General features: G+C 68.3%; 1 protein-coding gene across 4 annotated transcripts; it reads right to left on the bottom strand.

The window, feature by feature from the left end:
* Positions 1-3179: 3179 nt before the first annotated feature.
* SLC26A11 (solute carrier family 26 member 11) lies at positions 3180-12900 on the bottom strand. 4 transcript variants are annotated; one of them, XM_055131863.1, is made up of 16 exons: positions 12119-12900; positions 11624-11816; positions 11365-11450; positions 10045-10124; positions 9637-9779; positions 9177-9352; positions 8954-9026; positions 8451-8501; positions 7174-7234; positions 6770-6825; positions 6366-6506; positions 5717-5844; positions 5048-5147; positions 4748-4881; positions 4523-4595; positions 3917-4127 (listed from the first exon to the last, which is right to left on the bottom strand). In XM_055131863.1, exons 1-16 carry the CDS (start codon positions 12323-12325, stop codon positions 4051-4053), a joined length of 1779 nt encoding a protein of 592 aa, XP_054987838.1. In that variant the 5' UTR covers positions 12326-12900; the 3' UTR covers positions 3917-4050. The 4 variants fall into 4 exon arrangements, with proteins under 4 accessions (XP_054987837.1, XP_054987839.1, XP_054987840.1 ...); XM_055131862.1 differs by lacking the exon at positions 4748-4881 and having other exon boundaries at positions 3180-4127; XM_055131864.1 differs by lacking the exons at positions 4748-4881; positions 8954-9026; positions 10045-10124 and having other exon boundaries at positions 3180-4127.
* Positions 12901-13030: the final 130 nt, after the last annotated feature.

The following is a 13030-nucleotide window of genomic DNA, read 5'->3' as shown; positions in this document are numbered from 1 at the left end:
CTCCACAGGAATTCCACTGCCACGGGCCCTTTCCCATCCGCCATCAAACAGTGCTCACTTGTCGCCCCGATCTTTCCTCAGGTTGTCTCCGTGGTTAAAACGTTCTTCCAGTTTCATTGTGCTGTTGTGGGGGCCACACCTGGCGGTGCTCAGGGTCACTCCTGGCGGTGCTCAGGAGAGCATGCGGGGTGCGGGGGAGCCTGTCCAAGGCCAGCGCCTCCGCCTGGCCTGGCGCTCTGGGTCCTGCTCTTCCTGCTCCAGGTTGCTGGTGCTGCCCCACGACAGGGGAGTCACTGGATACACTGCACCTCAGGGCGGCCCTGAGGCGGGTGGGGCGCTCGCCTTGCTGGAGGCCAGCCTGCTCTGAGCCCCCGGGAGGGGCCTCCGAGTGCAGAGCCAGGAGTCTGGCCCCTCTCAAATAATAAGAAACAAAATGTTGTACAACCTCGGGGCACTCACAGTTCGTACATGCCCCGCCAGAGAGGACGCACAGCCGTGGGCCGACCAGACGCATCCATTTTTACAGTTCTGCTTTTTGGTGTTTGGGTCACATCCAGTGATGCTCAGGGTAACTCCTGGCTCTGCACTTAGGGATCACGCCTGGCGGTGCTCGGGGCCATGTGAGGGGCCATGTGAGAGGCCAAGGATCGAACCCGAGTCAGCCGTGTGGAAGGCAAACACCCTCCCTGCTGTTCCATCACTCCAGCCTTTACAGTTTTTTCAGGTCATGAATGTTCTGGACACTTTTGTTTTGTTTGGGGCCACACAAGGCTGTTGGGGGCTGCTCCCGACTCAGCACTCGGGGCCCCTGCCCAGGGCCCACCCACCATCACCCCGAATGTGACCGAGTTCATCATTTCACCGTAACGTGATGGATGGTGTTGGTTCTCGGTTGATTTTTCTTTGTGTGAGTGTGTGGTCGGTCGGAGGCGCTGGGGCAGCCTCGGGAGGAAGGAGGAGGCGGGACGCGGCTCCCCCTCCCCCGGCTGGGGCGGAGGGCTCCTCGGGGTCTCGGGTCTCATTTTATCTACTTCCGTATCGTAAAGGGAGTTCGGCAAAAGAGCAGATGTCACCAGCAAGGGAATGTTGTGGTGCAGGCGAGACGGCCATGGGGCCACGGGCTAGTCTCGGAGGGACCAAGGTCCGGCCGGCTGGGCGCCTGCGGGCCACACCCCCTCACACCTGGGCCCGGGAGAGGCTGTTTCCGGTGCTGCCAGAATGAGTGTAGACCAAGGCTGAGGAAGGAAGACCTGCTTTTTTCGGAGGTTATACCCGAAAAAAACCTTAAAAAGAGCCAGGGGTTCCTCCTGGCTCTGCACTCAGGAATTCCTCCTGGCGGTGCTCAGGGGTGCGGGACTGAATGCTGGGCTGTCTCTCTGGCCCAGAAGGAAGACTTGTTAACCCTTTCCAGACCAATTGAGAGGCCGAGAAAGAGCCTCATGTGCCATGACAGGCTGCTCTTCGGCAAAGGTCTCTGCCTCCCCTTCCCCGCCCCAAGGGATTCCCTGAGGCTGGACTCCCCTAGCCTGTCCTGAGATCAGCAGGGTACCTCTGGGCACCGCAGGCGGCAGGGCCAGTCAGCTCACAGCCCTGTGATGCTGGTCCCAGTGCTTGGGGAAACCGCCAACTCTGCACACGCAAGCACGTGCCATAGCCTGTTCCTGGGGACTAGGTAGGGGTCCTGGTCGAGACTCCACTGCGCTGGGTGAACTCGGACCCTAGCTTGGGCTAGCGATAAAGGGCCTTGCAGCTGCATCCTCGCGTCTGGTCTGGCCAATGTGGAGCGGAGCTCCCACCCGGACATGACACAGGCGGACCCACAGCTGCAGCCTGCCCACTTAACTCACAGTGGGGCCTGGGGTCTGCCTCCTGCTTCGCAGGGCGGGCTCCGAGGACGCGTCCTTACGATCCGGTTAGGGACCGACAATTTTTAGTTTGGGGACCACAGCTGGCTACTCTCGGGGCTTGCCCTCAGGACTGCGCTTCTCAGGGGTCTTGGTCACAGCCCTCCAATAGGTGTGGTCCGGCCAGTGGCCAATCACACCTGCCTGGTCGCGTCATGCTGAAGCAGCCCACCTTGGCAGGACCCTCTCTCGGGACCCCCAGCCTGGTTCTGGGCCTTCATTCCTCCCCAGTAGCAGAATGCAAAGCCCCCAAGTCTCTGCATCCCAGGGGGGCTCCCCCCCCACCCCGCTCTACGTGGTGGGTGGGCACAGGAGTGCGCCCCCTGCTGTCTGGCGGTCCCCAGCACGCTGTGGATTTGCTCTCCCAGGAGCCTGCACATGGCCGCACCCCTGCACAGCTCCCTGGGCCCCTGCCCTGAGCACTTTGTCCCGGGCAGCTGATCCCGGTTGTGTAATCACAAAGTAAAGTGCGGGGGCTGCTGCTGGGAGCCCCTCCCCTCCTCCCCAGGCTCCCCAGCAGAGACAGAGAGACGGGCACAGGACCACAGCCTGATGGTGAATGCAGGGCTGCCAGCACAGCTACAGAGCATCTGAGGGGTGCGGTAAGGACAGGTGTGCTTGGCCGTTTACAGAGACAGACATTTGGCAGAGGAAGTTCTCTCGGGGAGAACAACTCAAGGAGACAATCTGTTTCCCAGGGACATCTGCACTGCTTTGATCTTTCCTTCTGGTTGTGTATGTTATCGATACTTGCAGTTGTTTGGATAAACACAGCAAGAGACAGAGATCCCAACATGTAGTTCTCTGGGCTCTGAGAACAAGCGAGCCTTTTACTGTAAATCTCAGACTAAGGGGGCTGGACCAATAGCACAGCGGGTAGGGCGTTTGCCTTGCACGCGGCCGACCCGGGTTCGATTCCCAGCATCCCATATGGTCCCCTGAACACCGCCAGGGGTGATTCCTGAGTGCAGAGCCAGGAGTAACCTCTTTGCATTGCCGGGTGTGACCCAAAAAGCCAAAAAAAAAAAAATCTCAGACTAAGTCCTCAGGCCAGTTCAGCTTGTCCTTCCCCAGGGGGGTCCTGTCTCTTAAGTCATAACAGCTTGCATCAGACCACACATTTATGATTTCCAGACTGTCCCATTTCAATGCTGGGGTAGCTTTGCCACTCACCCCAGGTCCATCCCAGTCCCCACGGCAGGACCTGCCTTTTGCAGTGTTATGAACTACAGCAACTGAAGCCTGGGTCAAGTAATTATGACCACGCAATTATGCCCAGGAAGAGGTATATTTCAGAGTCAGTCAACTCCCAAATATTAGGAGCGTAGCATTCATGGTCTTTCTGTGTTTAACCAGAAAGCATATTTCATGTAGTAAAATATAAAAGGGCTATAGGGGAAACAGAAAAGCAGGTACAAATACGCAGCACTTCAAATACAAAATTGTACAAATACAAAATTCAGAATTACCAGGAAGTTTTGGCTTATAAGGAATCAAGACTGACTTGGGGGACGGAGACAGAGGTAGACGCTGAGTTCGGGTGCTATTAAGAACACAACGAGCTTCTCCGGGCAGGGGAAAAGGGGCCGTCCACAGAGGAAGCCTGGAACACTCCAGAGCTAATGTCCAACACCGGTGAGGTAGGGCGCTGCGGCTGGGACAGCCATGCCGGAACCCCAGGCGGCTGTCGGCGCTTCAGCCAGGAGGTAGGATGAAGGTGTGTGTGTGTGGGGTCCTTCCAGGCCCCGGGCTCTCCCCCACGTCTCCGGGCCCCTCGCCCTTTCCCTGACTTTTTTCCTGGCTGGGGGGCCACACCCGGTGGTGTCCGCGGAGATTCCTGGAGCGGCCGGGGCAGAAAGGCAGCACCCGGCCTGCAAGGGCGGAAACGCGGCCACGGGGCAGGATGGCTGCAGACACACGCCGCAGCCCGCGAGGCTGCAGCACGGCTAGACGGTCCTCGGCGTTTCCTGCCGCACCTGGGGGAGGCCCTGCCCCTCCCGTGCGCACAGCGGCAGGCGGGCTCCACGCGGGCTCTGGCTGTCCCCTCCTCGGCACCCCTGGAGACTGCGCCAGGCACCCGCCCTGTGGGAGGCAGCGCCCAGCATCAGTGTCGGGAGATGCCGTGGCACGGGCGGGCGCCCCGTGGTCAGGCCCGGGGCCCGGGTGGGCTGTCCTCGTCCTGGGGGTAGGCCCCGGGCCCCGGGTCGTGGCTCAGGCATCTCTCTGCGGAGGACACAGGTGTCAAACCTCAGCCCCAGGGGCCCCGCCTGGCCCCTCCCACTGCCCAACAGGGTCTGTTTGGGGCCCACACTCGGAGGTGCTCAGGGGTCACTTCTGGGGGCTCAGGGGCCCCTGCTCAGTGCCACGAGGAGCTGGGGCGGCTGTGCAGGAGGCCAGTGTGGGCCCCGGGGTTGCCCTCCGGCCCGTGTCCTGAGAGCCCACACGGGCCCCGAAGGAGCCGGGAGGACAGGAACAGACAGCGCTGAGGGGGGAGGGGGAGAGGGGCCGGGAGACCCGGGGGGCCGCCGCCCCACAGACACCCACCCCCAACACCCGAGCCCCAGTGCCTCTGCCTTGACAGGTGACACCCCCCCAGCATCCTGTCCCGCCTGACCCACCTGCCTCCTCCAGGCTGGAGAAGTACCGCAGGCCCTGCAGGTCTGCAGCCAGGAGCACGCGGAGGACCGGGGCCTGCAGGAGGGAGGGGCAGAGGCCCAGGGGAGGGGCTGGGTACAGGGACCCCAGGAGACACGTCCTGGGAAGGAGTGGGGGTGGGACCCAGAGACGCGCTGGCCGGGGAGGGGTCCCCAGGGAGCGCAGGGTCGCAGCGGGCGGTCACCCACCTGCAGGCCCACGAAGGCCAAGCTGACGCCCTGCTTGCGGGCCTCCTCCAGGAGCGCCCCGAGGCCCAGTGCGGCCGTGTAGTCCACACTGCAGAGGCCACTGCACTCCAGGACGGCGCGGCGGGGTGGGGGTGCTGGGGGCGGGGACACGGGGCGGGGGGAGGTGGGGCACAGGCCAGATGGGACAGCGAGCCGGGTGCAGGACAGGGAGGGGACCCGGCCGAGGAGACCCCTGCCCCGCCCCCCCACCCGCGGGACCCCACTGCAGGGGGAGCTGGGGCGGGGACACCCGGCACGCACCTCGCAGCGCGCAGCTGAGCACGGCCTCGCGGAGGGCTTCGACGGCCGGGAAGTGCAGGCCGCTGGCTGGCCGGACCACCAGCAGTGGCCCCTCGGACACCTGCGGGCAGGGACTGGTCCCACAGGGCCCCACGGGAGACCCCACGGAGGCCCCGCCCCCAGCCGGGACCTCAAGTAGCCGCCCAGGGCTGGCCGGAGAGGGCGTGGCCAGACGGGCGAGGTGGGCGTGGCCAGCCCGGGTCGTGTGGGCGGGGCACATGCAGGGCGGGGCAGAGGCCCCGGGTTCCCACAGTCCCAGGACCTAGCCGGTACTCCAAGCACCACTGCATGTCACTCCCTCGTGCCGCAAGGTGCCACTGCCCCTGCGGGGTACCTGCAGCGCGGGTCCCCCACCCCCCACCTGCACCTGCAGCGCGGGTCCCCCACGCCCCACCTGTACCTGCAGTGCGGGTCCCCCATCCCCCACCTGTACCTGCAGCACGGGTCCCCCACCCCCCACCTGCACCTGCAGCGCGGGTCCCCCACCCCCCACCTGCACCTGCAGTGCGGGTCCCACCCCCCACCTGTACCTGCAGCGCGGGTCCCCCACGCCCCCACCTGTACCTGCAGCACGGGTCCCCCACCCCCCACCTGTACCTGCAGCACGGGTCCCCCACCCCCCACCTGTACCTGCAGCGCGGGTCTAGCCACCGAGTGCAGGAGGACGAGGAGGGACACCAGGACGCCGGCCAGGATGCCATACTGCACCTCCCAGAAGCACAGCAGGAAGGTGGCCCCGAAGGGCAGCAGGTCCAGCCCTGCGGGACAGGAGCACCGAGCGGTGTCCCCTCCCTGTCCTCAGCCTCTCGCCCCATCCCCAGCTCACCCGGAGGCACGGCTGCTGGGCCCACGAATGGACACCTCGGGGGACACGAAAGGCCACCACGGGGTCGGGGAGGCAGCCCCCGAACAGGAAAGAGGCGAGGCAGGCCCGGGGAGCCGCCGGGCAGTAGGAAGGCCCCTTGGGCCGAGCACCCCCACGTCCGGACCCGGCACAGGGGTGCCCGCGGCCCCTGACTTCCCAGCTCTGCAGCCAGACAAAGGCTGATGACCGCGGCGTGGACAGACGCCCCGGCAGATACGCACGCTTCGTGGGGCTGGAGCGATAGCACAGCGGGGAGGGCGTTTGCCTTGCACGCGGCCGACCCGGGTTCAAATCCCAACATCCCATATGGTCCCCTGAGCACCGCCAGGGGTGATTCCTGAGTGCAGAGCCAGGAGTGACCCCTGTGCATGGCCGGGTGTGACCCAAAAAGCAAACAAACAAACAGATACGCACGCTTCACTCGCCACAGGCGACCCGGGATCTTGGTGTCGAATAAGGGGGCCACGGCCACGATGATGACCGCAGCCAGGGCGGACTTGGGGATGTAGCGGAAGAGCGAGGTCAGGTAGTTCAGGGACAGCAGCACCAGCGCGCCTGCGGGCACAGGGACGGCATGCTGCCCGGCCACCCCCGCCTACAGGGACACGCCTCCCCGGCCCGCCCCCGCCTACAGGGACACGCCCGCCAGGCCCGCCCCCGCCTACAGGGACACGCCTCCCCGGCCCGCCCCCGCCTACAGGGACACGCCCTCCCGGCCCGCCCCACCCTGCAGAGACACGCCCTCCCGGCCCGCCCCACCCTGCAGGGACACGCCCGCCCGGCCCGCCCCCGCCTACAGGACAGGTGCGGGTGCTCACCTGTGACCAGGCCCCCTGCAGGGGTGCACACCCCAGACTGGGCGTTCACAGCTGTCCTGAGAGGAGACAAGACCCTCAGTGTGCTGGGGGGAAGGGGGCAGGGAGGGGCTGGGGGCCGGGAGCAGGGGCCGGCGGCACACCCAGGCAGGGAGCAGAGCAGAGCCCAGCGGGGAGGCTTGGGACCACCACGGTGTTGGGGTCTTGTCCTTCAAGAATCTTCCAAGAACGCACGAGACGGAGCCATGGGGTCCCCGGGAGGCGTGGTGGCGACAGCCCACCCCCTGGGGGATCCCGGCTCGGCCTCACACGGGACTGACCCCCACGAACACAGCGGGGAGAGACGGGATCGCCTCCTGCTGGCCGCGGGGAAGGACGCAGCAGGGACACGGGGGCAGGGCACTCACCGTCCGAAGCTTCCTGTCACCGGGTAGGCGGACACCAGGGAGCCCAGCACGTTGGTGAGGCCTGGGGGGACGCAGGGAGGGGTGGAGAGGGGCGGGTCACCCTCAGGATAGGGGCGTGCTGGCGGTCATCCCCTCCCCGAGGGCTCAGGGTCCAGCTGCCCCCGGGGCACCTGCTGTGTGCTGAGGCCACAGCCCGGGGTCAGGGGTTCAAGGCTGCCCCTTGCTTTGCTCTGACCCTCTTCACACCGGGGGTCCGCCAGAACCCCGGCTCTGGGGCCACCCTGTAGTGGCGCCTGGACCCCAGATTCTACGCAGGGTTCGTGTGCCAGAAATGGGGGACGGCTCTGCAGAGACGCGGGGCGTGGGGCAGGCGGGGAGCTCTGAGAGCCGTGCTGGAGCGTGTCCTGGTGTCCTGCGGGCAGCTCTGGGGACCCTGGCTGGGGACACCCGGCCCCCGGCCCCCGTCAGTGCCCATGCGGGGCCAGAGCAGCATGGGGGGGGGCTAGCCAGGCCCCCCGAGTGCCGCCTGGCCTGAGCCCCGATCTCAGAGTCCGGACAGTCCAGCCGGGCAGCGGTGCTGTCTCCGAAACCAGCAGGCCAGGCCCGCAGGAGCCGGCCTCAGCCCTGCTGCTCACGCCCCGCCCAGAACAGAGCACTCGAGAGCGAGACGCCCGCCGGCCCGGACACATGCCACGGCCTCCCCGGGCTGTGTGGGCTGCTCCGCCCTGCGGTACCTGCCCAGTGCTCTCCCGCCCAGTGCCTGCCCACACAGTGCTCTCCCACCCCCAGTGCATCCCCCGCCCAGTGCTCTCCCGGCCCTGCGGTGCCCCTCACCCAGTGCTCTCCCGGCTGTGGTGCCCCTCACCCAGTGCTCTCCCGGCCCTGCGGTGCCCCTCGCCCAGTGCTCTCCCGGCCCTGCAGTGCCCCTCACCCAGTGCTCTCCCGGCCCTGCGGTGCCCCTCGCCCAGTGCTCCCAGCCCTGCGGTGCCCCTCGCCCAGTGCTCTCCCAGCCCTGCGGTGCCCTATCACCCTATCAGCCACAGTGCGACTGCAGAGGTGACGGACGTGCCAAGCCCGCGTCCTGGTCTCAGCACAGCGCTGAGGGCAGCCTCGGGAGGACCCGGCCTGCGGCCACGCAACACGTGGCTGCACACACCTCAGCCTTCTGGGACCCTCCCTGCCCGCGGTCCCCCGGGTTCTCCTGGGCACCGAGCAGGGCAGGGCTGGACCTCTAGGGGACAGCGCGGGGCTCAGGAGGGGGTGGGGGGCCGCCTCACCGATGGCCAGCAGCTCCTGGTCTGCGTAGATGCGGTATTCCCCCTGCGAGGCTGGACACAGAAGGGCAGCATCGGCATGAGGCCAGCCACGGGCTCGGGTCCACCAAGGTGCCCGCCAGGCGAGGCAGGGAGAGGCGGGAGCCACCTCGCCTGCACCCACAAACCCAGCACCGGGCCAGGCTGTATGTCGACCTGGAGGCCCCGAGCACTGCTGGGGTGGCCCCGGGGGTCCTCGCCAGGAGTGACTCAGCCCCACCCCGAGCACCCTGAGGCCCCCCAAGAGAGGATCCCACACCCCCCGTGTGCAGGAAGATGCATCCACCAGGAGCCTGCCCCCCGAGACTCGGAAAGCCCAGCAGGGCAGAGCCGTCCCCACAGTGGGGGGGCAAGGGTCAGGCCGGGGGAGTGGTCAGGCCCGGGCAGTGGTCAGTCCCGGGCGGGGAGTGGTCAGGCCCGGGCAGTGGTCAGTGCCGGGCGGGGAGCGGGCCACGCGGGCGTCGTACCAAAGGCCTTGGCCACAGCGATGCTTTCCAGGAGGCCCATGAGAGGCACCACGGCCAGCCCGGCCCCCATGTCCTGGGGAGAGAGGGGAGGTGAGCGGCTCTGGGCAGGGGAGCCTGGGGGAGGACGGGGGGCGTGGGCAGACGCCCAGCTCAGGATGGGACACTCCCCCCGACTCTTCCTGAGACCCGCCCCCGGGGCCCAGCACCCCTGCTCGCTGCCCACCTGCACCATTTCGGTGAAGGAAACCGTCCCGTTCGCAGTGGACACGGAGAAGGGCGGCGGCCGGAGCGGAGGGAGCCCCCGGGCCGTCTCCCCGGAGAGCACGAAAGGCTGCTGTCCCGTCACCTCGAAGGCGAACGCGACCAGGGCGGCTCCCGAGACCACGAGGGCATTGCGGGCTAGGACGGGAGGGGGACACGTGGGACGCTGGGACCCTGGGACTGGGCACGGCCGCGGCCCCGCCCCGCGGGCCTGGGGACCAGCACACGGGTCACTGCCAGAGCCCACGAGCAGTGACCACATGGCCGCGGGCGAGCCCAGTGCCCCCTTCCGGCCCGGCCAGCACACACTCGGGCCGTCCCGTCTGCACTTCCCCGGGGCCGCACCTCACAACTGCCCAGCCGGGGCCCGTGTCCACAGCAGGGAGTGGGGCCCACGCGGGGGCCCGCAGAGGCGCCCTCACCTGTGCCGGCTGTCCACACCAGCCCGTGGCTGAGGCGCTGACCGCAGGACGAGTGGGGGCCCACGGGGGCCAGATGTCCACGCATCAGCTTCAGGAGCAGCAGCAGCGCCCCGCACACCAGGCCCAGGGTTGCGTCCCCCGCCCTGCGGACAGACACGGGCAGTGGCCACTGCTCTGCGGGACAGAGGAGCCCGGGGCGGGAGGGGGTGCTGCAGCCCTGCCCAGCAGTTCCGGAAGGCCTCTTCTGTCCCCGGTGTCCACTCCCACGGCCCCCAGGAGCAGCAGATCTGGAGGGAGCCGAGTCCCGTCCAGGGCCGGCCTCAGCCCTGCCCGGCCCCAGGTCCCCTGGGGTCGCCCCCCCCAGCCCTGGGCGGCCCCACTGCGGGGCTGGCGCGGGGCAAGCGGTACCTGGCCTGGCCCAGGCTGCGGAGGGTGTGATAGACTTGCGGGAAGAACTGGCGGGGCACGTTTTGCAGGCCCAGGAGGTTCTGGCCGGAGAGACGGAGCTGAGGCGGCCGGGGAGGGCCTGGGGGGCCCGGCTCAGCGGGTGTCCAGGGTCCCACGGCAGGACAGGGGCGCTGGGGGCCGCGCTGGGCGTGCGGCTGCCCGCTTGGGGGTGGGGGTCGTCCCAGCTCTGCCAGGGGTCGGCCGCGCATCCCACTCCCGGCAGGGCCCACAAGGCCAAGGCCAGTGCGAGGGGGGGGGGGACGCTCGCCTGAACTCGGGGACGCGGGTTCGACCCCCAGCACCCTGCACGGTGCCCCACAGCAGAGCGCGGTCCGAAAAACAAACGAACCCGAGGCCAGTCGGCCCAAGCTTGGTCCAGAGAGCCCAGGCGGACCGGCCCACAGTAGTCCTTGAGGTTATTGGCGGGCTGCCACGTCCATCACTCAACAGCCCGCCCCCTGAGTCTAATCCGTCACTGAGTCCCGCCCACAGGCCCGCCCCTGCAGGAAGGAAGACCCGAGGCTCTGCCCTGCGGAGCCCCGCTGCGAGCCCACCCCCCCCCCCCGCCCCCCTGGGCGCGCCCTGCTTCACAGAAAGCCCCGCTGGGAGCGCACCGGGCGCACCGGGCACAGGTCCCAGAACCCTGCGCCTGCAGGAGCGAGTCTCGGACCCAGGCTCCCTGGGGGCGGATCCTTGTTTTTCTAAAAAGCAATTATTTGGGGGTCCAGAGAAACATCGCAATGGGGAAGGCGCGCGCCTTGCACACACCACCTGGATTTGATCCCCGACACCGCAGACGGTCCCCCGAGCTCCTCAGGAGTGAGCCCTGAGCACTGAGCCGGGAGTGAGCCCTGAGCACGGAGCCAGGGGAAGCCTTGGCACTGCCGGGAAAGGCTCACCGACAGAAACAAAACTTGACAGGGACCCCACCCAGCAGTTTCCCCAGTGCCTGGGGGGCTGGGCCGCCACTCATGCTCAATGTCACTCTTGCTAAACTGAAGTAGAAAATCACGGCCTGCCAAGCCGTGAGCAGGAAGTGGGGGCGAGAGTCGGCGTGGCAGGTGGGCCTGGGTGGGGGGTCCAGGGGAGCCTCGGGGAGGGGGCAGGACAGGAGCACCTGGGGTGAGCCTGGGTTCTGGCAGGGCTGGCTCCCCCAGGCCCTCAGTTCCCAGCGGGGGCTGCCTTACTCGTGTGACCCCCGTCAGCACCCCGTGGACGGACCCCCATGGTGCAGGACCCGCCTCAATCCTGCTGCGAAGGGGGTGCCCGCGGAGCACCTACCTTGACCTGCCCGAAGCCAATGGTGACGGCGGCCGCGGAGGTGAAGCCTTTGATGACAGGGCACGACACGAAGTCCAGGAGGAAGCCTGGCGGGGGCCAAAGGGACACCGGCTGGTCTCCTCTGCCTCAGAGGACACGGCTGGGAGCAGAGAGTGGGCTGCAGGGCCCACCCAAGGTGTGCCTGGGCCAGCCCCACCCTCACCCACACATGGCAGGCCCTGGAGAGCAGGGCGCTGCCGCCCGGGCCCAGGGGTCTCACCCAGACGCAGGCAGCCCATGGCCAGCTGGACACAGCCGGACAGGAAGGCCAGGAGCACGGCGAAGGCGGGCTGGCGCGGGGTGTAGGTGGACACCAGCAGCGACATGAGGGCCGTGGGGCCCAGCGTCACATCCCGGGCGGTGCCCAGGAAGAAGTACACGAAGCACCCCATGAAGGCAGAGTAGAGGCCGTACTGGGGGAAGACCGAGGGCACGGGTGCGTGGGTGCCTCACGCCCGCAGGCACCACCCACGGGGTGCTCAGCCCCAGCCGAGGGCAGCCCGCATGTGTCAGCCAGGGGCCTCAGGTAGCAAGTGCTGGACTCGCCAGAGGCCAGACGGTGCCCAGGGGCGTCCACCAGGCTCATATGCTCAGACCACAGGTCTGGGCGCCAGGGGCGGCCCGTGGCTCTAGCACCCATCCCCTCTGGAGGGGGGTGCCACACGTCTACCCCCTGTGGGCAGGAGGCCGGGCTGGGGGCGGGCAGACCCCTCACCTGCGGCGGCAGTCCGGCCACCTCGGCGTAGGCCAGGCCCTGCGGGATGACCGTGAGCCCCACCGAGAGCCCCGCGATGAGGTCCAGCTTCAGCCAGCGCAGGGAGTAGTGCGGGAGCCAGGCCAGGACCGGCAGCCTCCGGCGCAGCGCGGGGACGCAGCGGCCCTGCGGGGGGGCGGGGCCCAGCGGCGTCCAGGAGGGGGGCATGCCTGGGGAGGGGGACACGGCCAGTCAGAGGCAGCGGCGCAGGAGTGGGGCGCAGGGGTCCAGCCAGCGGTCAGGTCTCCCAGGCCCCTCCCTGCCACGCTGGCCTGGAGACCCCGGAATCCTGCAGGTGGGCTGGTGGACGTCCTCCACCCAGCGGCCACCCGCCCAACCCCAGCTGGCCCTGGCCGCCCCCACAGGTCCACTAAGAATTGATGTCCACGCTGCGAGACTAGAGGGCAGCGCCTGCTTTGCACACAGCTGGCCCGGCCCGTCCCCGCCAGCCCCTGAGCACGATGGGACTTGCGCCCCCCAAAGAGGTCGCCCTGCAGGAAGCGCGTTCCCGGGCCCCGGCCCCCCGCCCCCCGAGGGAGGCGCACGCGCCCGCGCTGGCAGGTGGCGGGGGCAGCGGGGCGGGGGCACTCGGGCTTCCCAGGGGCCCGGCGCGCCGGTGTCCCGCATCCGCAGCTGGACCCGGAGTCGCCGCAGGTCCCGCATTCCGCGCCCAGGCGACCCCCGCCCCCGCCCCAGCGTCCCGAGGCCCTTTGGGGGGACACACGCTCCCGCGCCCCGCTGCCCCGCACCCCCGCGCCGCGCGTTCACCCGCACAGCAGCTCTGGGTCCCGTGGGGCCGCAGCGGACGGGGCGGGGTCGTGCCACGTGACGGGGCGGGTCCCTACCATGTGATGGGCGGGGTCTGCCCCGGGA

Source organism: Sorex araneus, chromosome 3, assembly GCF_027595985.1.
Source record: "Sorex araneus isolate mSorAra2 chromosome 3, mSorAra2.pri, whole genome shotgun sequence".
NCBI classification, from domain to species: domain Eukaryota; kingdom Metazoa; phylum Chordata; class Mammalia; order Eulipotyphla; family Soricidae; genus Sorex; species Sorex araneus.
This window is presented reverse-complemented; position numbering and strand designations above follow the sequence as displayed.

What these genes read in the sequence shown, in the direction of transcription:
- SLC26A11 (XM_055131862.1), bottom strand. Translation starts at nt 12,325, where the DNA reads ATGCCCCCCTCCTGGACGCCGCTGGGCCCCGCCCCCCCGCAGGGCCGC. An exon ending in CGCAGCCTGGGCCAGGCCAG is followed by an intron (nt 9,780 to 10,044) that starts GTACCGCTTGCC and finishes GTCTGTCCGCAG; the next exon opens with GGCGGGGGACGCAACCCTGG. An exon ending in TCGCCTGTGGCGAGTGAAGC is followed by an intron (nt 5,845 to 6,365) that starts GTGCGTATCTGT and finishes CCTGTCCCGCAG; the next exon opens with GGCTGGACCTGCTGCCCTTC.